This window comes from Gopherus evgoodei, chromosome 3 (genome assembly GCF_007399415.2).
Source record: "Gopherus evgoodei ecotype Sinaloan lineage chromosome 3, rGopEvg1_v1.p, whole genome shotgun sequence".
NCBI lineage: Eukaryota > Metazoa > Chordata > Testudines > Testudinidae > Gopherus > Gopherus evgoodei.
The window spans coordinates 224,785,693-224,807,920 of NC_044324.1; the positions used below are offsets into that span (position 1 = coordinate 224,785,693).

Below are 22,228 nucleotides of genomic sequence, written 5' to 3' on the forward strand. Positions count from 1 at the left end.
CTGTCCCAGATTGAGGTGTCATTACAGGAGGTTTTGGAACAAATTGATAAACTAAACAGTAATAAGTCACCAGGACCAGATGGAATTCACCCAAGAGTTCTGAACTTCAATATGAAATTGCAAACTACTAACTGTGATATATAACCTATCATTTAAATCAGCTTCTGTACCAGATAACTGGAGGATAACTAATGTGATGCCAATTTTTAAAAAAGGCTCCAGAGGTGATCTCGGCAATCACAGACTGGTAAGCCTGACTTCAGTACCGGGCAAACTGGTTGAAACTATAGTAAAGAACAGAATTATTAGACAAATAGATTAATATGCTTTGTTGGGGAAGAGTCAACTTTTTTTTAAGGGAAATCATATCTCGCTAATCTACTAGAATTCTTTGAGGGGGTCAACAAGCATGTGGACAAGGGGGATCCAGTGGATACAGTGCACTTAGATTTTCAGAAAGCCTTTGACAAGGTCCCTCACCAAAGGCTCTTTAAGCAAAGTAAGCAGTCATCGATGACCTCTCGAGGTCCCTTCCAGTCCTAGAGTCTATGAATCTATGAATCTATAAGAAGAAGGTCCTCTCATGGATCAGTAACTGGTTGAAAAATAGGAAACAAAGGGTAGGAATAAATGGTCAGTTTTCAGAATGGAGAGAGGTAAATAGTGGTGTCCCCCAGGGGTCTGTACTGGGACCAGTCCTATTCAACATATTCATAAATCATCTGGAAAACAATGAGGTGGCAATGTCTGCAGAGGATACAAAATCACTCAAGTGCAAAGCTAACCAAAAAGAGCTACAAAGGGAATCTCACAAAACTGAGCAACTGGGCAACAAAATGGCAGATGAAATTCAATGTTGATAATGCAAAGTAATGCACATTGGAAAACATAATCCCAACTATACATGTAAAATGATGGGGTCTAAATTAGCTGTTACCACTCAAGAAAGAGATCTTGGACTCACTGTGGATAGTTCTCTGAAAAACATCCACTCAATGTGCAGCGGCAGTCAAAGAAGCTCCCAGGAGAAACGATAGATAGTAAGACAGAAAATATCATATTGCTGCTATATAAATCCATGGTATGGCCACATCTTGAATACTGTGTGCAGATGTGGTCGCCCCATCTCAAAAAAGATATATTGGAATTGTAAAAGGTACAGAAAAGGGTGACAAAAATGATTAAGGGTATGGAACAGCTCCATATGAGGAGAGATTAATAAAACTGGGATTTTTCATCTTGGAAAAGAGACAACTGGGGGAAACATGATAGAGGTCTATAAAATCATGACTGGGGTGGAGAAAGTAAATAAGGAAGTGTTATTTACTCCTTCTTATAACACAAGAACTAGGGGTCACCAAATGAAATTAATAGGCAGCAGGCTTAAAGCAAACAAAAGGAAGTATTTCTTCATACAATGCACAGCAAACCTGTGGAACTCAGCCAGGGATGTTGTGAAGGCCAAAACTATAACGAGGTTCAAAAAGAACTAGATAAGTTCATGGAGGATAGGTCCATCAATGGCTATTAGCCAGGATGGGCTGGGGTGGTGTCCCTAACCTCTGTTTGCTAAAACCAGGGAATTGGTGACAGGAAATGGATTACTCGATAATTGCCCTGTTCTGTTCATTCCCTCTGAAGAACCTAGCATTGGCCGCTGTTGGAAGACAGGATACTGGGCTACATGGAGCTTTGGTCTGATCTAGTGTGGCCGTTCTTATGGTCTTATGGGGTAGATGAGTGTTGGCAGGGTCTGCTGAAAGCACGCACAATGAGACCTTCCCGGGCACGGGAAGGAAGGCATGCATTTTACAGCGGGGTAGGAATGTGAAATGAGGAAGGCTAGGGGAACAAGAAAGGATGGTTTTGTGGTTAAAGGCCTGGAACTTGGCCAGCATAGGGCAGTTCACTGCTCTGCCACTGACTTCCTATGTGACCCTGGGCAAGTCACTTAGTCTCATGTGGCTAGTAATGTCTCTTGTCAATTTAGACTGCAAACACTTTGGGACAGGGACTAGCTTTTGCTGTAAGAATAATGGGACCTCGATCTGCATGGGGGCCTTTACCCTCTGCTGTCATCATCGTAGTAACAGATGCTGCTCAACTCTAGCTCTGGCTGGGACAAACCCAACTCATGGCTGGCGGAGGGCGAGCTGCCTCCCTCTCTCTGTGCGCTCCAGTGCAAGAATCATTCCCTGCATTTCTGAGCGCACCTTAACTGGGGCCAACTCTGGAGCAACTCCCCCAGTGCGACAGAAACGGCAGGGACCAGGACTTGGTCCTTATACATCCCCCATCCCCCCCCCTCCTTTCTCTCTCTCTCCCCTTCTCCCCCAGTTCGCTCCTTGCCCTCCCCAGTGATCTCCGAGGGGAATCCACTTCTCTCCAGGGGCTGGAACAATGTATGTATGTGGGGGAGGCTGAGAGCCGTTGAACCCAACTGTATCCCCCGTATGTGAGTGAAACCCCCAGTTCAAACCAGGGGGGGCAGTGAGCAGGGCCCCCCCCGCACCTCTGCCCGGCTCCCGCTAGCTGCCAGGGCTCCCCGCAATGTGTCTGTCTCTGCCGACTGCCCGCGGGCGCGGGGGGCTCCTGCCGAGCTGCTGGCGGCCGGCCGCTGGCTGGGCGGGCCCGGCGGAGAGCGCTGCGCGGGGGACCTGGTGGGAGGGTCTGCGCGCTGATAAGAGCGCTGGCGCGGAGCCAGCCCCTCACTCACTCGCCGCCAGAGCGCAGCGGCGGCGGCGGCCAGGGAGGCGGGCGGGCGGCCGGGCTAGCGGGCAGCCGGGCGCGCTGCGGAACCCTGCCGGCTCTCGCCGCGGAGCATGAGGAGAAGGGGGCGGCTGCCGGGCCATACGCGCTGCTGCTGACAGCCCCGGCCCCGCGCCTCCTTCCCCGCATGGCCCGGGCGCTGCCCGCCCGGGGCTGAGCCCTGCGCCGCTGCGGAGCTCTGCGGACGCCAGGTAGGAGCCGGTTCCTCGGGGCGCAGGGACCATCCCGGGCCGGGCGCCCGCACTGGGGACCCCGCCCGGAGCCGAGGGCGGGAGGGCTACTGGGCGGTCCCGCGGGGAACCCGCGGCTCCGGGCAGCGCTGCCACCGGCTGGCGGTGGGGATTTGTATTTCCCTCCTGTGCCGCGGGGGCGGGGAGCCGCCCGGGGGGCGTCCCGGTCCCGGTCCCGGCTCCGGCGCGGGGGCAGCTCGCTACGAGCCGCGTAGCTGCAGTTGTGCAAAGAGCCGGGCCGGGCGGCGGTTCCCCCGGGGACAGACCCCAGGCGCCAAGCGCAGTCCTGGGCTGTGGTTGCCGCAGGCGGGGAGCTGGAGGAACCAGCGCGCTCGGGGAGCTGCTGTGGCCAGGCTCGCCCGCGGGGACCTCTGGCTGAGCCGGCCGGCACCGGGCAAGGAGAGCTGAGACGGCGGCGGCGGCGCCCCTGGCACCCACCGAGCCCGCTGGGGCGGACCGCGCGGGGCTCCGGGGGCTTCTCACCGCGCCGCCAGGCTCTGGCGGGGAGACGGGAACGTGCGCCCGGAGCAGGAAAGCGAGCGCTGGGTAAGGGGGCAGCCGGGGCTGCAGTGGGGAGAGGGCAGATTAAGGGCACTAGGCCAGCCGGCGGGCGGTGAGGGAATCCCGGCACAGCCGAGCAGGGCCAGGCTTAGCCCAGGAAGGACGCGCCCCTCCATCATGGCTCACAGCAATGCTGTTAATTGCCTGCCAAGGTGCCTCTCTCTTGCAAGGAAAAGCGGAGCAGGGCATATGCAAGGAGGGCTCCGGGCTGGTTGATCTGCTGGATTTAACATGTTGCTGTCAAATGTGTATTGATTTTTGTCCTTGCCTTTCAAAACAAACCCACCGTCCCTTCCCTTTAGGTATTTAATCTGGTTCCCTGGGCAAAGCAGATAATCTGCAGACTTGATGAAACTCTGATTCTCTTTCCAAGTAATATGGGATCGGTCTTATTAGGAAATCCGTTAAAAAGCAGTCATCACGTAGGCTTTGTCTAGATGGAAGCATGGCTGGCTCTCACCTGACATTTTAGTTTAATTCCTTAATAGAATAGTAATCTCCTTGCTTCTCCCACTCCAGCTGTGTGTGTATACTAAACAACCTTGGGATAAGGGTGAAACTCAACTGCTAGAGTATTGTAGAAATGCAGCAAATGCCAGGGAAAACTGAAGTCTGAATATGAAAGCTGAAGTGTAACCATAAGGGCACTGTCATGTGTGTGTTTAATTTTACTGCTCTTTCACTCACATTTCACAGAAAGCAGCACTGGCAGCCCCAGATGCTGAAAAATCAAGAGTCAAACTTCCCCAAATCATGTGATTGGCTTAAAATCATGAGATTTAAAAAAATAAAATATTTTGAGTTCCCTTCATTTGCTTTCTGGGGTCACGCTGTCCTGCTTTCTCTCACAACCAGGAGGGATGGAAATTTGCTCTGTTTTTAAAAAGTGATGTTTTCACAGTGCTCCAACCCCTGGGGCTCTCAGAAAAACACTGTTACCCCCACACATGCAATAACCTCACCAGTGCTGGGCATACTGAGAGAGCAAATGTTCATTCATTCATTTGTTCATGTGTTTGGCAGCTCTCCCGCTCTGTTTGTATCAGTCTAATTATCCAGCAGTGTTTTCTACCTGGCTTCCAGCTGCTCAATCCTTGTACGTGCTTGCCTGTAACAGGTACCCTCCACTCCACCCAGGGGGCAGCACCCTCTTGCACATTCTACAGTCAGAACCCACCACCCAGCCCCTAAATTCCCTAAACCTCTCACACCCCTTTCTGTGTTCAGTGCCTCCAGGTAAATACCCTCCAGCTGTCTACCTCCTCTTGTGTCCTACAGACTCTCCTGGTTTTGTGGCCAGTACAATTATTAACCGAGAATTGGCCGCTGTGCTGGTTACTGGTCATTCTTGCATTAACCTTTGCTGCCTCATCCTCAAGGTTGAGTTTGAAACCTATACAGAGGCAGGCATAGCCTGGAAATGTAGGCTTTCTTAAAGCTTCACCTGGCCCAATTTAAAGTCAATAAAAGCTTGTCTGTCAAACAGTTAGCTGCCCCTTCTTTGCATTCACTCAGCTTTGAGCAATCTCTTGCTCTAATTCTCCCCCAGGAGTTTGGCTTTTGCAATCTGATTGCTGCAGGTACCATTTCAGGCCTGTCCTGTTTAAGGGTCATGGCCCTATGCCTTGCAGTATCATTTACAGCTGCACAGTGACTCTAAAGTGCCACCTGATCAGAGTGGGATAATTTTATCCTCACTTTACACTAGTGTGAATGGCTGCACAAGGTAGGGAACTGGATGAGACTTCATCTCTCTGACACTACCTCCAGGGTTGGGAGTAATATTCTGTTCAAGCCTGCAAAGGAAACAATTGACAATATTTCTCCATAGTAAAGAACAGGGTTTTGTACAGTGCTTGTGGTACTCAGTGGCGGGAAAACCAAGTGCACAAATAGATTAGCAGATCAAATATATTCCACCACTGGAATTGGATTTGCTGCTGTGTGAGGGGCTATATAGTCATGACCGATCAATAACTGTAAAAAGGCTGATATTCAGCTAATGATTGGAAAGCTTGCAACTTTATTACGGTTTCTTATATGTGCTCTAATAATGCCTAGAAGTCACAACTGATACTCAAACCCCATTGTGGCAGACACTCTACAAATAAATAGAAGAGCCCCAAAGAGCTTCCAAGCTAAATATACTGAGTGGGGGAAAAAGGCAGGGTTATTAGCCCCATTTTACAGGTGGGGAAACTGAGCAAGCCACTTCCCCTTCTCATGCCTCAGGAGCCCACTGGGAGTCTGTGACACAGACAGGAACAGAACCCAGTTCTCCTTGCTTTGTGCCCTCACAGTAAGAGCACCCTTCCCCACCAATGCAAACCTCTGGTGATTGCGCTAGGTCTGCGGTGTTTGCTGTTGGTCTTTGGGTGGTCTCATGTTTAGAAATAGTTCAGGTATCAAGCGGGGGAGCAGCAACTATAGCCCCTGGCCAGCCCTGAGCCACTCTTGTGGGAATGATCATCGGGATTTTCAAGAAGTGCCTTAGGGTGGTGCACTTTGTGGGAGGCCAAATAGAAACCAGTTTCGGGCAGCTCAGCCCAGAGCTCCTCAGTCATGCCCCTTTTAGGGGACTCAGATTGGGCATCAGAAGTGGAGGCACCCAGATGGCTGCTCCCTTTGGAAAGTCTTGGCCTAAAGCCCCTGTGTCTACCTGGAAATGACTGGCACTGCCAGGGAAAGATGTTAGCGTCACAGTTACTCCCATGCCTGGGCAGGCATCAGCTGTTCAGAAGCCTTCAGTCTCTCTGCCATCTGAGTTCAGTGTTGGTTTACCCCAGCCTCTTCTGAACTGCTTTGCATGTGATTTGTTACTTGTCTGAATGTCTGGTCTGGAAATGCCCTTTGCCTCTGGGGAGCCAGTAGTTTTGAAGACTTGTAAATACTCCTGTGTGGGTCCCTCCATAACTCAGAAGGGTTTGTGTGGGCAAGAAATCAGTGAGCAAAACTCAGTGGCGTGCTCAGGAAACCTCCCGTTATTATCCCAGCTGCTGATCAGGTCCCCACTTTAATTGCTCTCCTAGGCAGCTCGCTAGGAGTTGTCTGAGATTCCCCCTCACTTTGGAGTCAGCTTGTTCTCAAGCCCACTCCCTGAGGAACACCTGCTCAGTTTCCAGTGCGCACCCAATCTGCCTGTGTCACCTGCTTCCTCCTCCACGAGGTCTCCCTGAAGCCTTGCTACCGTCACTGGGCCTTCCTGCACCCTGCTGGGGAAACTCTAGTGGCCCATCAGGTTCCGCTTTTCCCACCCAACCTCTGCCGCCCGTCTCATTCCCATCTCTGAAGTTCATCCCATTGGAGACGTCTGTCCCTTCTCCAGCCACGTGGGCATTGTCTGTCATTGCCCCAGCTCACCCTGCGTGGACTGACCTCTGACTCCCCTACTCCAACACTAGATGATTCCCACTTTCACGTGGATGATGTGCCAAGGGCGATACCTCCTGTCTAATTTCTCCTTAGACCTCCCAGTCTGAGCCTGTTTCCTTTGCTCTGTTTCTGCCACTCATGACACAGGTGTCTCCAGCCACTGCTGTTTGCCTCTCTTCCAAGAACTGCTCTCTGCCTCTCTTCCTGTGCTCTGTAATCTCACCCCTTCATGCAGAGGGCCTGTGCCAGCCCTCTGCATAGGGTGAATGTCATCCCAAATCTTTCCTGATCTCCCTCAAGATCTGTTGATTTTACTGCCTTCTCTGCTCACTGACCATGGACTCAGCATGGGAAAAACAAGATGTCTCCCTCCAACTCTGCCTTTTCTTTCATCATGCTGCCCTCCCTCAGCCCTCTGCCTGTCCTGCGCAGGTCCACTCTGCCTTCTCCTCTGACCTCTGCTGCCGCTGCCCCTGCTTTGCCATGTGCCTAGGGACAGAGTGGATTTCCTTTGCCAGTGAGTTTCCTCTGTGGTATTCTCCTGTGCCCCAACCCCGACAGCTCTTCTTTGCCTTTGTGTCTCTTCTCACAGCCCGTCTCCCCCACCCCACCTCCCACTCCCTGCTGAGGGGCTCGCTAGTTTTGTCAAGGAAAAAAATCCTCTTCACTGGCAGACCCTCCTGTCTGGCAGCACCACTCTCCTCCCCATTTCCACAGCTCACTGCTTCTGTGTCCCAGTTGGCTCTGCTTCCCTTCCCCGGCAACCAGGGTCTTGCCAGATCCTCCCACTTCTGCGATGACACCGCTACACCTCTCATTTCTTTCCCATTCTGATCACTGAAATCCCAGGGCTGGCTGATGTGATGGGAAAGCAGCACTGTGCAGGGGACACAGTGGAGCTGTACTGCCCTGGGACTGCTGGGTGCCTGGAGGAGCAGGCGGTGTGTGCCATCTGCAAGGATGGTCAGAACATGCCCACTTGCCCGGCTCAGCCAGCTAATGTGGAAGGATAAAGAACATTTCCCTATTCACTTCCTCCACCTCAGTCATGATTTTATAGACCTCTATCATGTTCCCCCTCAGTCGTCTTTAAGCCGAGCATCCCCACTCTTTTCAATCTCTCCTCATATGGAAGCAGTTCCCTACAGCTCCTTATTTCTGTTGCCCTTTTCTGTACCTTTCCAGTTCTAATGTATGTTTTTTGAGATGGGGTGACCAGAACTGCACGCACTGTTCAAGGCATGGGCACAACATGGGTCTATCCCCTTTCCTAATGGTTCCCAACATTCTGGTCACTTTTTTTTGGCTGCTGCTGCACATTGAGTCAATGTTTTCAGAGAACTATCCACAATGACTCCAACATCTTTCTTGAGTGGCAACAGCTAATTTAGACCCCCATCATTTTATACGTATAGGTAGGATTGTTTTCCCATGTGCATCACTTTACATTATCAACACAGAATTTCATCTGCCTTTTTTGTTGCCCAGTCACCCAGTTTTGTGAGATGCCTTTGTAATGCTTTACAGTCAGCTTTGGACCTAACTACCATGAGTAATTTTTTTATCTTCTGCAAACTTTGCCCCATCCCTATTGATCCCTTTTCCAGATCATTTATGGCTATGTTGAACAGCACTAGTCCCTGTACAGACCCCTGTGGGATCCCGCTATTTACCACTTTCCATTCTGAAAACTGACCATTAATTATCCTTTGTTTCCTATCTTTGAACCGGTTACTGATCCAGGAGAGGACCTTCCCTCTTATCCCACTACTGCTTGCTTTGCTTAAGAGCCTTTGGTGAGGGATTTTGTGCAAGTGACACTTGGACATTTCATTAATTTGCAGGGACTGGATCCTTACACTGTTCACGTTCTGACTTGCATTAAAAGTCCAGTCCTGAGACCTGCCCCCCATCAGCACCCAAGCTCACCCAGTCAGCCCCACATGCTATATGGGCGGATGGGGGTTATTGTCTTAATCTTTTGACAGTTGCTGGGGATAGGGAGGGAACTGGGACATTTTGAAAGCATTAGTCATGGTTTGATGATCTGACTTCTGAAAGTCCTGTTTAGAAAATTGGCTGGCCTGATGTCTTACTGAGCTGGTTTCAGTGAGGATAGGCCTTTGACTATATTTGGAGAAGTTGGGATTGTTGTTTACACTGACTTGGCCTGGAGATCCCCCTGGTGTGGATTTTTCCAGGTCACAGCTGGCTGTGCTGATGGGCCTTGGGAGTTCCAGGCTGGCCATGATCTGGGAGGTGGGGTAGAGGAGAGGCGAGTGAGTCCCAGCAGACTCAGGGCAAGGCAGGAAGCCAAGAGCTTGAGTTGTGTTTACAGCTCTGACATAACGTCTTTCATCCACTCGTCTCCAAGTTCAGCATGAGTTCTGCCTGAAAGGCAGGTGGAGAGAACAAGGCTGGGAGGAAGCTGCCAAACCCCTGCCTCAAGTCAGTGTCCAGATTAGAACCTAACCCTATTCCAAATCCAGCAGACCACAGGGCCTTCCAGACGAGGCACTGAATCTCCCTGTGTCTAAGGGAGTTGATTCTGTTTCCCTATCTGTAAATACCAATTGCCACTAACATGTTGGCATTAGTCAGCATCCACACGGGGGATAAAATGAGTCTAGGAGCCTCAGGCTGTGGTGCCTTAATTGCAGTGCTGATACCTAGCTATCTCCATCTCCTCTTACCTTGCAAGTGCAGTCAGATGCTTTACCGCTGTCTAGTAGAGATTGGAGCTAGCTAGCTGCTTGAAATGTGCTCAAGACAAAATGGAAGTGCTTGTCTGGGAAAGGCAGCCAGTAAAGATGATGCAGATCTGCTGGCCCTGTGGACAGTTTGAGTCTGGCTATAGATTCCCAGCTGCTGAGAGACCATCAGGTAGCAGGGAAACTGGGACTGTTTGTTTCTACCTACACCTGGTGGGGGGAGGTGAGGTTTGCTACCATCACCTGTGCTAGTGTCGCTTGGACGTTGGATTCCCACATGGTGCTCTGCATGGGGCGGTGCCTTCAGTCCATCTGGAGATGGCAGTCAGCGCAGGGGTAGGTCAGACCTGTCAGATGGCTGCAGCTGCCAGCAGCAGAGAAGGGTTTAGCACAGGGGTCAGCAACCTTTCAGAAGTGATGTGCTGAGTCTTCATTTATTCACTCTAATTTAAGGTTTCGCGTGCCAGTAATACATTCTAATATTTTTAGAAGGTCTCTTTCTATAGGTCTATAATATATAACTAAACTATTGTTGTATGTAAAGTAAATAAGGTTTTTAAAATGTTTAAGAAACTTCATTTAAAATTAAATTAAAATGCAGAGCTCCCCAGACTGGTGGCCAGGACCAGAGCAGAGTGAGTGCCACTGAAAATCAGCTCGTGTGCTGTCTTCGGCGCCTGTGCCATAGGTTGCCTACCCCTGGCTTAGCAGCTCTAAGGGCTGGACTGTTGGGCACAAGAAGGAAACCCTTGTTCTGACTTGCCTTTCATCTTTCACACTAAGGCAGTCTAGCGGGGTCATTCTTTCCCATGTCTGTGGGTTCTCTCTGCCCTGGGTCACATGGCTAGGGGACAGGGAGGGGCTGTGGTGGGTCCTGAACATAGCTGCCAACAGTGGCCTTTCTGTGAGCTGTTGCTGTCTGAGTGGCTGGTAGCAGAGCTGGCTCAGCAGAAACCTGGGACTCTCCAGGCAGCTGGGGGGGTTCATTGCATCCAGCCTAGTGTGGCAGTGACAGAGCATTCTCCACGGATGTGTGAAACTAGCTGGTGCCCTCTAGATGTTGGTTTGAGGCTGAAAGTCCATGTTCCCCAAACCATCGTCATGACTGACACCCTTTCTCTGGCAGCCTCAGCAGACAGCCCAGGACTGAATGGGCCACAGTCAGTCCTAGGGGCAGATCTGGCCAGGCAGGGTTGAAGCAGGCTAGTAGAGGAAAGCAGGCTGGCTCTTGTACTTCAGCTGCCTTTGGTTGATTAGGCTGGTAGAGGTGGACACCAGTTACAGTCCCTCTCCTGGGAAGAATGTGTATGTTTTTCTGCCTCAGGGGGCATCCCATCCCGCCTATAGGGTACAGACCATAAGAATGGTCTGACCCAGTATGGCTGATGTCCATGTAAACCAGTATCCTGTCTTCTGACAGTGGCAAATGCAAGGTGCCCCCGAGGGAATGAACAGAACAATCATCCAGTGATCCATTCCCTGCCCCAGCTTCTGGCAGTCTGGGGCTGGGGACACCCAGAACATGAGGTTAAATCCCTGAGCATCTCTGCTAATAGCCACTGATGGACCTATCCTCCAGGAAGACCTCTAGTTCTTTTTTGAACCTCGTTATAGTTTTGGCCTTCACAACATCCGTGGTTGAGTACCACAGGTTGGCTGTGTATTGTGTGAAGAAATACTTCCTTTTCTTTCTTTCTTTGTGTTATTTAAAAATCTGCTGCCTATTAATTTCATTAGGTGACCCCTAGTTCTTGTGTTATGAGAAGGAGTAAACAGGCATATTCTCCACACCGGTCATGATTTTATAGGCCTATATCATGTTTCTCCTCAGTCGTCTTTAAGCTGAGCATCCCCATGCTTTTTAATCTCTCCTCATAAGGAAGCTGTTTCATGCCCTTAATCATTTGTGTTGCCTTCTCTGTAGTTTTTCCAATTCTAATATACCTCTTTTGAGATGGGGCACCGAGATCGACATGCAATACTTAAGGTGTGGGCGTACCATGGATTTATATAGAGGCAACATAATATTTTTCTGTCGTCTTATCTATCCCTTTCCTAATGATTCCCAACATTGTTTGTTTGCTTTTTTTGACTGCCACTGCACATTGAGTGGATATTTTCAGAGAACTAGGCACAGTGACGCCAAGACCTTTCTTGAGTGGGAACAGCTAACTTAGTTAACATCATTTTGTGTGTATAGTTAGCATTGTTTTCCAATGTGAATTACTTTGCTTTTATCAACATTTCAATTTAATCTGCCATTTTGTTGTCCAGTCATTCAGTTTTATGAAATGATTCTGTAGCTCTTTGCAGTCTGCTTTGGATTTAATTATTTTGAGTAGTTTTGTATCCTCTGCAAACATTGCCCCCTCACTGTTTGCTCCTTTTCCAGATCACTTATGAATATGTTGAACAGCACTGGTCCCAGTACAGACCTCTGGAACACCTCAATATTCACCTCTCTCCATTGTGAAAACTGACCATTTATTCCTACCCTTTGTTTCCTATCTTTTAAGCAGCCACTGGTCCGTGAGAGGACCTTCCCTTTTTGCTCTTCCCTCATCTTTTTATCCTCCTTACGGTGAATCCAGACCTGTGGGGAAAGGTTGCCCTGCTTCTGTCTCTACTGAACTAGTGATGTGGACAAACAGATATCGGTCTCCAGTGTAACAATGTATATTACAAGACTGATATCACAGCAGGGTGGGCACAGCTGGACATCTACGTCTCCACCTGTAAGAGTGTAAATGCTGCTTTGTTACAGCTATTGAATGGTGCTGTGCATTTTCAGCTGACCACTAGGGAAGTGATTCCTTATGGAGAGCCTCCACCTGGGCATTTTTCTTTTGCGAGAATAACACACACGCTCTCTTGTCAGTTACCTCTATTGCCAGGATACCCGTGTTCTAAAGTGCTCCAAGTACACTGCCACCAATGGATTGTGAGCCCAACTGCAAACCTTTTTTTAAAAAAAGAGGGGTTTAAAGGCTGACACGAAAAAGCCAGACAGTTCTCTCTGGAGCTGGGGCAGGAGGGGAAAGAAGGAATGAAAAAGAGAAGCCGGCCTTTGCGAAAATGCAGCCCGGGAATGAGATCTGTTCCACAAAGCTCAGCCGTGTGGAATGGCATAGATAATACTCTCTTGGGTGGGGTGGGGTGCTAGGTGGAGCTCAGGTGCACAGAAAAAAGCAAATAGAACTGTCAGAACTCAACAGGAATCCCAAAGTCCATGGACACACTGGCTCATCTTCCATAACTGGACATGCATGATGGGCAAAGGAGCGGGAAGGGGAGATTGCCTTAGGAACTTGGCTTGGAGATCTGGTCAGACTTTAAAGCTTCAGCCTGCAATGTACAGTCTCCAACACAATGGCATGGAAGCAAAATCCAGGCCTAAGGGACCAGAGGCAGCAGGACCTCGGTGTCCCCGTCAGGCTCTGCAACAGCCGCTGCTCCAGTGTATCCTGGCAGCCCACTGTGCAACAGTCTCTGCTAGGCCCCTAGGCAGTTGGTCATTGCCAGGAAAGGGTGAGGGAAGCAGAGGATGGGGGTTTCCCACCAGTGAGCTGGGAAGGGGGCTGGAGAAACACTTGAACAGCTGTGTTTTCTCCCCTCTTTCTGCCCAGCTTCCCTTCCCCAGGGTAGCAGAGGACAAGCGTGAGCAAAGGTCTAGGGCTGTGTCTCTGTGGGAGGTGGGAGAGGATGGTTTGTTCCAGTTAGCTGTGAAAGCTTCCCATCAAGCAGTGACCAGCCCAGGGCCAAGCAGGGCTCCAGGGAGGTGGGACCGAGGGGCAGCTCTGCTCCAGAAGGGAGGGGAAGACAGCATAGCTGGCAAGAGTCCTGGGACGTCAGCTGATGTGGCACTTACACCAGGGTGGATTGCCCAAAAGCCAGGCCTGTCCCGGCCAAACTGGGAATGTTAATGGCTTGTGGCCATGGCGGAGTTAATCTTACCCCCTCAGGTGACATCTGGGTCCCACAGGCCTGCTCCTGTTCACACCCAACCTCCTTGCCAAGCCTACACTTTCCATACACAACAGCATGCCCTAGACTCCACCTGTCCCCATCTGCAAGGACTGCATCCTCAAGCAGGTGAGGTCAGATGTACTTAGACTGCAGCCCCTTCAGAGTAGGGCCTGTGTTTCGCTTACAGAGCAGGACCCTGAGCGTTAACTGCCGCCCTTCTGAGCTGCTGCCAAACATGTAATTCAGAATGATGGTCTGAGCAGGTTGCAGAGAGCCAGATGCGTGCGTGGTGTGACTGGCTGTGCACCGCAGGTGAAAGGAAGTGTGCCGTGGAAGTGGTGAGCGTGTTTCCCAACCCTTCTGAAAAGATCGGAACGATCGATAGTAAACAGGGTGTTATCCTCCACTTCTAAGCTTAAGAGAAGGGCTGAGTCTCTGATTACTGCTGTTGATTGTACTGCAGTAGCACTGAGGACCCCCAGTCACAGGTGAGGTGCTGTACAAGAGATGGTCCCTGTGACTGAGCTGGCCCCTCTGGGCTCAGTGAATAACTGGAGAGCAAGAAAGAAGACTTACTTTGCAGTCAGTTGAGACATTCTCTCCATGCGACTCACTGTAGAGGCACACGTGCCCCATGCATGCAATATTCTTATGCACATGGAGTGCGTGTGACCCTAGAATGGGATCCCTGTGGACAAATGCAAAGAAGAACCTTAAAATGAGAGTAGAATGTGCACACAGGCCTCTGGTGGAGGGGAGCACAGGCTCCCGGCTGGTATGATGGCTTCAAATCACTTCCCGAATATGGGTTGTTTCGCACAGGTCCCTGCCAAAGCACAGAGCTGGCTGGCATGGGCTTGGAGACCAAACTTTTTATTTAAAAGTGCCCTCCATGTGGAAGAGGCCCCAAAGAGCCCCAGGCTGTTCTGACCCCCAAGGGTGGGGCCATGGGAAAAGGAAGCTAGGCCACGTCCCTGTAACTCTTGTAGCACATTCGGCTCTGGGCAGGAGAGATTAGGCACTCTGCTATCCAAGCCTGGTTGTGTTCAGACAGCGCTAGTGTAGCCAGGGTGAAATAGATACCAATACCGTAGATTCAACCTTCCCAAAGTGGCTAAAGGATTGGGGGCATCGGGAGGGATTTTCTGGTAATGGACCAAAAAGCTCTAGGTCTAGTTTGGATCAGAGCCGGTGAAGCACCTGGGACACAGTGGATCCCCTCCCCCAGTTCTGCACAGTCTCACTCCAAATAATATTGGATTTTTTTGCATTGCAGTAGCACCCAAGGACCTAAACTGAGATTGGGGCCCTGTTATAAGGACTGTGAATATTGTGGGTCCTGGTTTTGTCTCATCTCTACAAACAAGGCAAATATTGGTTTCAGCCACTTGTTCCAACGGGCATGGGAAGAAGCTTCTGAAATGTAATATTAGTTTTGATCCTCTTTCAAAGTGTCCACCACATCTGCCCAGCTGGAGTCTCCAGGGAAACTCTGTGTTCTTTATTTGCAGCCATATCTCAAAAAATTAAAGATCCCTTTTTTACATAAACTGCTAAATAGAACTTCAAAAAGTGGTTCCTTTGTTGCCTCTGTCTATTGAAGTAGGGTTTAAAAAACCCAACCCTACATTGTAATGCTCCACAGAATTACAAAGTTGGAGTGATTTATTACACTGTTGTAGTGGAATTTTATTGGCCAAAGCTACCTAAGTTTGCCTCCTCTTAAGATTGTGGAGCAGGTCCAAAATGTGGTGAGACTCTGCTGTTCTGTGTAACCCAAATCATTGCCCTAAACTGTTATATTGTCTCATCAGCCATCTGCATTCTTCTCTTGCCAAGGGGATTTCAGAATGACTGGCTGCTTCTTAAAAGGTTTTGAATAATTGTGCATGTGAAAGAATATGTGACTGGCCACAAAGAGAATCCACTGAATAAAGGCAAGTAGATGTTTCGTTCTTTGCATGGAAACAACTGCTCCTGCAGTTAGATACTATCTGACTTAGAGACAGTGTGGTCTGCCTGCTTCTGTACAAAATAGTTCCCTGGAGCCTAAATGCATTTTAAAAACAAACAAACAAAAAAACCCTCGAGGTATCAATAGTAAACAAAGTTGGTGCTGACTCAATATGTTATGACAGCACCTTTATCATGTGTCCCATTTATCTCTGACTTGCCCCAAAAGTGAGAGACCTATAAAATAACCAATTCACCTTTACTTGTAGCTGACGGTCTAACTTGCTAAGAAAAAAGATATATTAAAGGGGAAAGCATCATCTTTCTAAGTGGTATCTAATCAAATATACCCTATATTCTCCTTTATGATCACTTTTTTTTCCCTGATTTTTCTACAAGCAGCCTGAAACAACATTACTGAGGATTTCCAACGCTTAACCGTAAACCATTCCTATGGGAAAGAATAAAGCATGCCACAAATCACTTGTGTCAAAACAGCGCTTTCCCTGAATTTGCAACCCCAAAGACTTTTATCTGCTTCTAGAATAGTAGGAGCTCTTTGTAGCACCATCCTTTCTAACCTAAACAATTCTAGTATTTTTTTTTCAATCTCTTGCCAAATGGAAGTTTTTCCATAGTCTTCACATTACCATTGTAGTCACCCATTTCTGAACTCAGTGGTTTTGCTACCTTCCTTTTCTAATTTGGGCACCAGAACTAAACGCAGCATGTGAGGTGAGGTGAGGTAAATCCATTGATGTGTATAGTAGCATTAGAATCTCTTTTTCCGTATTTCCATCTCCTTCACTAGACCTCCTCGCATCTGTATTGACAGATGCTGCAAACTGAGCAGAGGACTTCACCGCTTTGTCTTTGTGACATCCAGGTTTCTTTCCTGGGTGGATGCAGTATTTTAGAACTTGATAAAGGATATATGTGATGTTGCACTCTCTGTTTATGGAAATATACTTATGAGCATAAATGACATAACTGGAATATGCTTAATGCTAGATATGGCGTGTGACATATCCTTGCAAAGGTTATGATCTACTGAATATATTCATCCTATTTGTTTGCATGTATCATTTTTATATCTGAAGTTGAGCGTTGGCTCTATGGTTATATTTGAAGTGTTCGCTGTAGGAAACACATGAGGGAGATTTGGCTAATGTATTGTGAAGAGACAATACAAGTAATTGGAAGTATGTAACTAACAATGGACTTCGGGAGATGCCGATCTACATCTGAAATTTCCTGGGAAAGTTCAAAATAACATGAACAATGGCGTCGGCCTGCAGAAAGCGGAATCATTCACGGACACATGACTTGCCCATGTGGCTGGAAACTCCATCTTGTTGCTGTGATTTTTGCACAGAAGAACAAAGGGCTTTCCACCTACAAGAGAATATAAAAGGCCTTGAAAGCCCCTCCATTTTGTCTTCAGCTAGCTTAAAAGATGGCCTCTCCACCCCAAAGAGATGCCTGAAAGAAACTGAAACAAAGAACTGTAACCATGGGGGTGTGAGTGATTGCTGGACCCAGGTCATAAAGTACAACATTGGTCTGAAAAGGATTGTAGTTGAGATACCAACTAGGGTGAGAAGTTAGTATTTGTAACTAGATCCTTAGTGAGTTAAATTAGCCTTGCATGTTTTGCTTTTTGCTTGGTAACTTGCTTTGCTCTGTCTGTTATTACTTGAAACCACTTAAATCCTACTTTTTATACTTAATAAAATTGCTTTTGTTTATTAATAAACCCAGAGTAAGTGATTAATACGGGGGGGGGGAGCAAACAGCTGTGCATATCTCTCTAGCTGTGTTAGAGGGTGGACAATCTGAGTTTACCCTGTATAAGCTTAATACAGAGTAAAATGGATGTATTTGGGGTTTAGGGTCCCAGAGACTGAATACTGGGTGCTGGGAAAGTCGCTCTTAACTGAGAAGCCCCTGGGCTAAGTGAATTTTAGTTTCTGTGAACTGCAGGGTGGCGTGGCCCAACCTCTTGGTCTGTGCTGGAGCTGACTGGTGTGTCTAGCTCAGCAAGATGAGAGTTGAGGGAAGCCTTTTCTGGCAGGGGAGTTTGTTCTCAGTGGTGTATCAGCACATCTAGTGACAGTCTTGAGGGTGTTTGACCCAACCTGTCACAGTATGCATAGTTCAGATGACTTCTTCCAGAGAGCATTACCTAGGGATGCTGTGAAATCTGCATCATTGGAGGTTTGTAAAAACAGGTTAGACAAATGTCTGTCAGGGATGGGCTAGGTTTACTTGGTCTGGCCTCGGAGCAGGGGGTTGGGCCCTTTCACCCTACATTTCTATGATTGCCTTACAATTATCAGCCCTGAATGCCATCTGCCATTCTGCTGCCAATTCACCTTGCTTGGCTAGGTCCCTCTGAAACTCCTCAAAGTCTTCTCCAATCTTCAGTAACCTAAATAATTTTGTCCCATCTGCAGATTTTTGCCATTCTCTTTTCCAGGCCATCAGTTAATGTTAGACAACACCAGTCCTTGTCACTGCTCAGTGTGCCTGCACTCTAACTGGCAGACCAGTCCAGTCCTGTGAATAGAATGATGGCTGCTGAGGATCAGGTGTTTGAGCCCTGAATGAGGCCCCTATGCAACCCTCTCTTGGAATGACTATGGGAGGTGTAATTTCCAACTCGGGCAGATGTCTCGGCTCTGGAGTGAGCACCTGCAAACAGCAGTGTGGCTGCAGCAGCATGGGAGGCAGCTTGGGCTAGTTGACCACCTACAAACCTGTCCAACCCCATGGCACATACTTGGGTGGCTAGCCTTTGCCACAGCTGCCATCCGACTATTTTCAGGCACTAGCTCGAGGAGAGCTAGGGCACGTTCATCTACCTGAGCTGGGATTACTCCTCCCAACTGCTGTGCAGCCCTATGCCTAGTGCCTTGTAATGTATGAACGGAGTGGAAAAGCCTCTGGAGGACTTTGCCAGGTGTGCAGGAGGGGGCACTAGTTTGATATGGAAAATGAGCAGGAGAGAGTCTCACTCCTAAGATATGCAAGAGGAAACTCTGCTTGGATACACATTCGGTGTTCTTCTGCCAGGGAATGTGCAAAGATGAATGATGTTGTGGTTTATTACTGAGGAAGTAGCATGTGATCATATCATTAAAGACTTCGTCATAAGGTGTATGCATGAGGGGCAGAGTTAAGGTTAAACGTGCAACTTCAGTGTTTCTTAATTCAATTGGTCAACTGAGACCTCTTAATATTTCCTTAATGTAGATATCAGTTTTTTTGAGGGGGTGGGGGAGTTGGAATGGAATCTTGGATTGAATGATTATGGTGGCAGTCTATAGGTTTTACATGTACTTATTTTGCAGTAGTAAATAATATTGAACAGAATTGGTCAAAATGCAGAAACATTTGGGGGAATTTCTTTGTTTATACATTGACTTTCAAGAAACTATTTCATCCTGAGTTTGAAACTGGAGAATTTCTGCTTTCTGTGCTATAGTATAATGTTAATATAAAATGAAGTAGATTTTCAACAATGAGAGAATTACTTCAGAAATAGTATTAACCATTAACATGTACATAGGTTCAGAAGCTAGCCTCATCCTACTATTATAGCAATTCCTCTTTTTGTAAATCACTTACGCGTGGTGAATCTGCAAGCATTGGGATTTAATTGACAGTTAGTTCAGACATGTTATAATTGTTTTTGATAAATATAATTCACTAGATTTTTCAAATGCAATGCATAAATAAGACCTCAGTAGAATATCTTTATTTGACTTGAGTAACACTTCTTACTTTTGTATCTGCAGGTAGGAAGACATTTGGAAGCTGGTCAGACAAAGCTATCATGTTGAGGTTAAGTCATTCGCCTACCTTTCCTGAAGGTTTTCACCTTTTAAGTATTGTGGCACTCTTGCTATTCCATGTGGACAAAGCATATGCAGAAAGTCCAACAGAAGCACCAAACGACACTGAAGTATGTACTGGTACATATTATTGCAAACCAGGTGTGATTTTACCTATCTGGGAGCCCCAAGACCCTTCATTTGGTGATAAAATTGCTAGAGCTACTGTCTATTTTGTGGCCATGGTCTACATGTTCCTAGGTGTATCCATCATAGCTGACCGCTTCATGTCTTCTATAGAAGTCATTACATCCCAAGAGAGAGAGATAACTATCAAGAAGCCCAGTGGTGAGACCAGCAAAACCACAGTGAGGATTTGGAACGAGACTGTGTCCAACCTAACGTTGATGGCTTTGGGTTCTTCAGCCCCTGAGATTCTACTTTCTGTTATTGAAGTATGTGGTCATGGTTTCACTGCGGGGGATCTTGGACCGAGCACCATTGTAGGCAGTGCCGCCTTTAACATGTTCATCATTATAGCCATATGTGTCTATGTGGTTCCGGATGGAGAAATAAGGAAGATTAAGCATCTAAGAGTGTTTTTTGTGACAGCAGCTTGGAGCATCTTTGCCTACACTTGGCTCTACCTTATTTTATCTGTCATATCACCCGGCGTTGTGGAGGTCTGGGAAAGCTTGCTCACTTTCTTCTTCTTTCCCATTTGTGTGGTATTTGCATGGGTAGCCGACCGAAGGCTTTTATTTTACAAGTATGTCTACAAGAAGTACAGAGCTGGCAAACAGCGAGGCATGATCATTGAACATGAGGGTGATAGGCCATCATCCAAAGCTGACATTGAAATGGATGGCAAAGTGGTTAACTCCCATGTGGAGAACTTCTTAGATGGCACCCTGGTTCTGGAGGCAGATGAGCGGGATCAAGATGATGAGGAAGCAAGGAGGGAAATGGCTAGAATCCTGAAGGAGCTGAAGCAAAAGCACCCTGACAAAGAAATCGAACAGCTGATAGAACTAGCGAACTACCAGGTTCTGAGCCAACAGCAAAAGAGCCGAGCCTTTTATCGCATTCAGGCTACTCGGCTAATGACAGGTGCTGGCAACATTTTGAAGAGACATGCTGCGGATCAGGCACGGAAAGCTGTCAGCATGCATGAGGTTAATTGTGAAGTGGTGGAAAACGATCCTGTCAGTAAGATCTACTTTGAGCAGAACACCTACCAGTGTCTCGAGAACTGCGGCACAGTAGCTTTGACCATTGTTCGCCGAGGTGGTGACTTGACCCATGTCGTTCACGTTGACTTCAGAACAGAAGACGGCACAGCCAATGCAGGGTCTGATTATGAGTTTACCGAAGGGACTGTGGTCTTCAAGCCTGGCGAGACACAGAAGGAAATCCGGGTTGGCATAATTGATGACGATATTTTTGAGGAGGATGAGAACTTCCTCGTTCACCTCAGCAATGTGCAAGTTAGCACTGAAGCACTGGATGAAGGAATTCTGAAGGCCAACCATGTCGCAACACTTGCCTGCCTGGGATCACCCTCCACTGCCACCGTTACCATCTTCGATGATGATCATGCGGGCATCTTTACCTTTGAGGAGCCAGTCACTCATGTGAGTGAGAGCATTGGAACCATGGAAGTGAAAGTGCTGAGAACGTCCGGTGCTCGAGGAAATGTTGTTGTGCCCTACAAAACCATCGAAGGCTCAGCCAGAGGGGGAGGAGAGGACTTTGAGGATACTTGTGGAGAGCTTGAATTCCAGAATGACGAGATTGTGTAAGTACCTCTTAACATCTTACCAGTGCAAAATGAACAAATGGGACTTATCATGCCAGACGGAGCACTGCATTCCAAACACATGCCCTTGTGCTACTGCTCCCATTGCCACAGATCCTGAATGGTCTAGTGCATTGCTCCCACTACCCCAATGAACCCCAGATAGAGCAGAAGTGCAGCAAAAACCCATCCCTGGCATGCCAGGTGGTGGAGCCTCCATGCAGGAAACTTTGTAAGCCTGTGTGCTAGCGTGGAGCTGTGCATGGGAGCGTGGTTAACAAAGTAGGATGTAAACAATAGGTAGCCAAGCAGAGAAGACCCACGTGGAGGGGGCAGTGGGCGGATGTTGTCATTACCCTATTGTGACAGTGGGCCTATGTTATGAGAGTCTGAAGCATGCATATTGTGTTATCCACCCCAAGTGAGCGTGAATGTGTCTCAAGCCAAACAGCCTTTTCACTAATACTTTGCACCAGTTCAGAGTTGCTCCTGCCATTCACTTTGGAAAATGTCTTTAGTGGCTTCTTGTTCAAAATGCTGCACACCTAGGTTACTGTTGGCATCAGTGACAACATGAAAGATGTCTGTCCTGGGCCTTAAGTAAATGCTTCCATGTGGGGAAGTGGTGACATGAACGTTAAGCCAGCAGCCAGGTTTGATGGATTGCAAATGCAGAAGTGGTTAGAGGGAAATGGTGCTGCTAAATGTTGACTGGTGAGCTGGACTAGGGAAAATCACACTTGCCTTGGCATGTTTATTGTGATGTGTGGAGAACGTAAATCCTCAAAATGCTACAGTGGGAAAATATTATCCTGAAATATGCCTCGAAGAGAGCGAGAACCTCTCCCCTGTATTGTGCCTTGCTCCTCCCAGAGGCACAGAAAGGGCACAAAACCTGATCAACTTCAGCCCTAGGCTCTTTCTAAAGCAAACGCCATATACTTGGGCCAGTCCATACGAACAGTGGTCTGTTGCAAAAAATCACTGTAGAATTTGGAGTGGTTCCTGACAAAGGGCAGTGCCTACCTAGGG

General features: G+C 48.1%; 1 protein-coding gene across 15 annotated transcripts in view; it reads left to right on the forward strand.

Moving 5' to 3' along the window:
• Positions 1-22,228, forward strand: part of SLC8A1 (solute carrier family 8 member A1) — a 337,151-nt gene that overhangs the window by 24,630 nt on the left and 290,293 nt on the right. For 14 of the 15 annotated variants that reach the window (XM_030558294.1, XM_030558298.1, XM_030558296.1 and 11 more), the window contains exon 2: positions 19,363-21,196. In XM_030558294.1, the coding sequence (XP_030414154.1) occupies positions 19,401-21,196 (1,796 nt within the window). In that variant the 5' untranslated portion in view covers positions 19,363-19,400. Of the gene's footprint in view, positions 1-3,520; positions 3,546-19,362; positions 21,197-22,228 lie in introns of those variants that run through there. The other variant, XM_030558293.1, reaches the window with a different exon arrangement.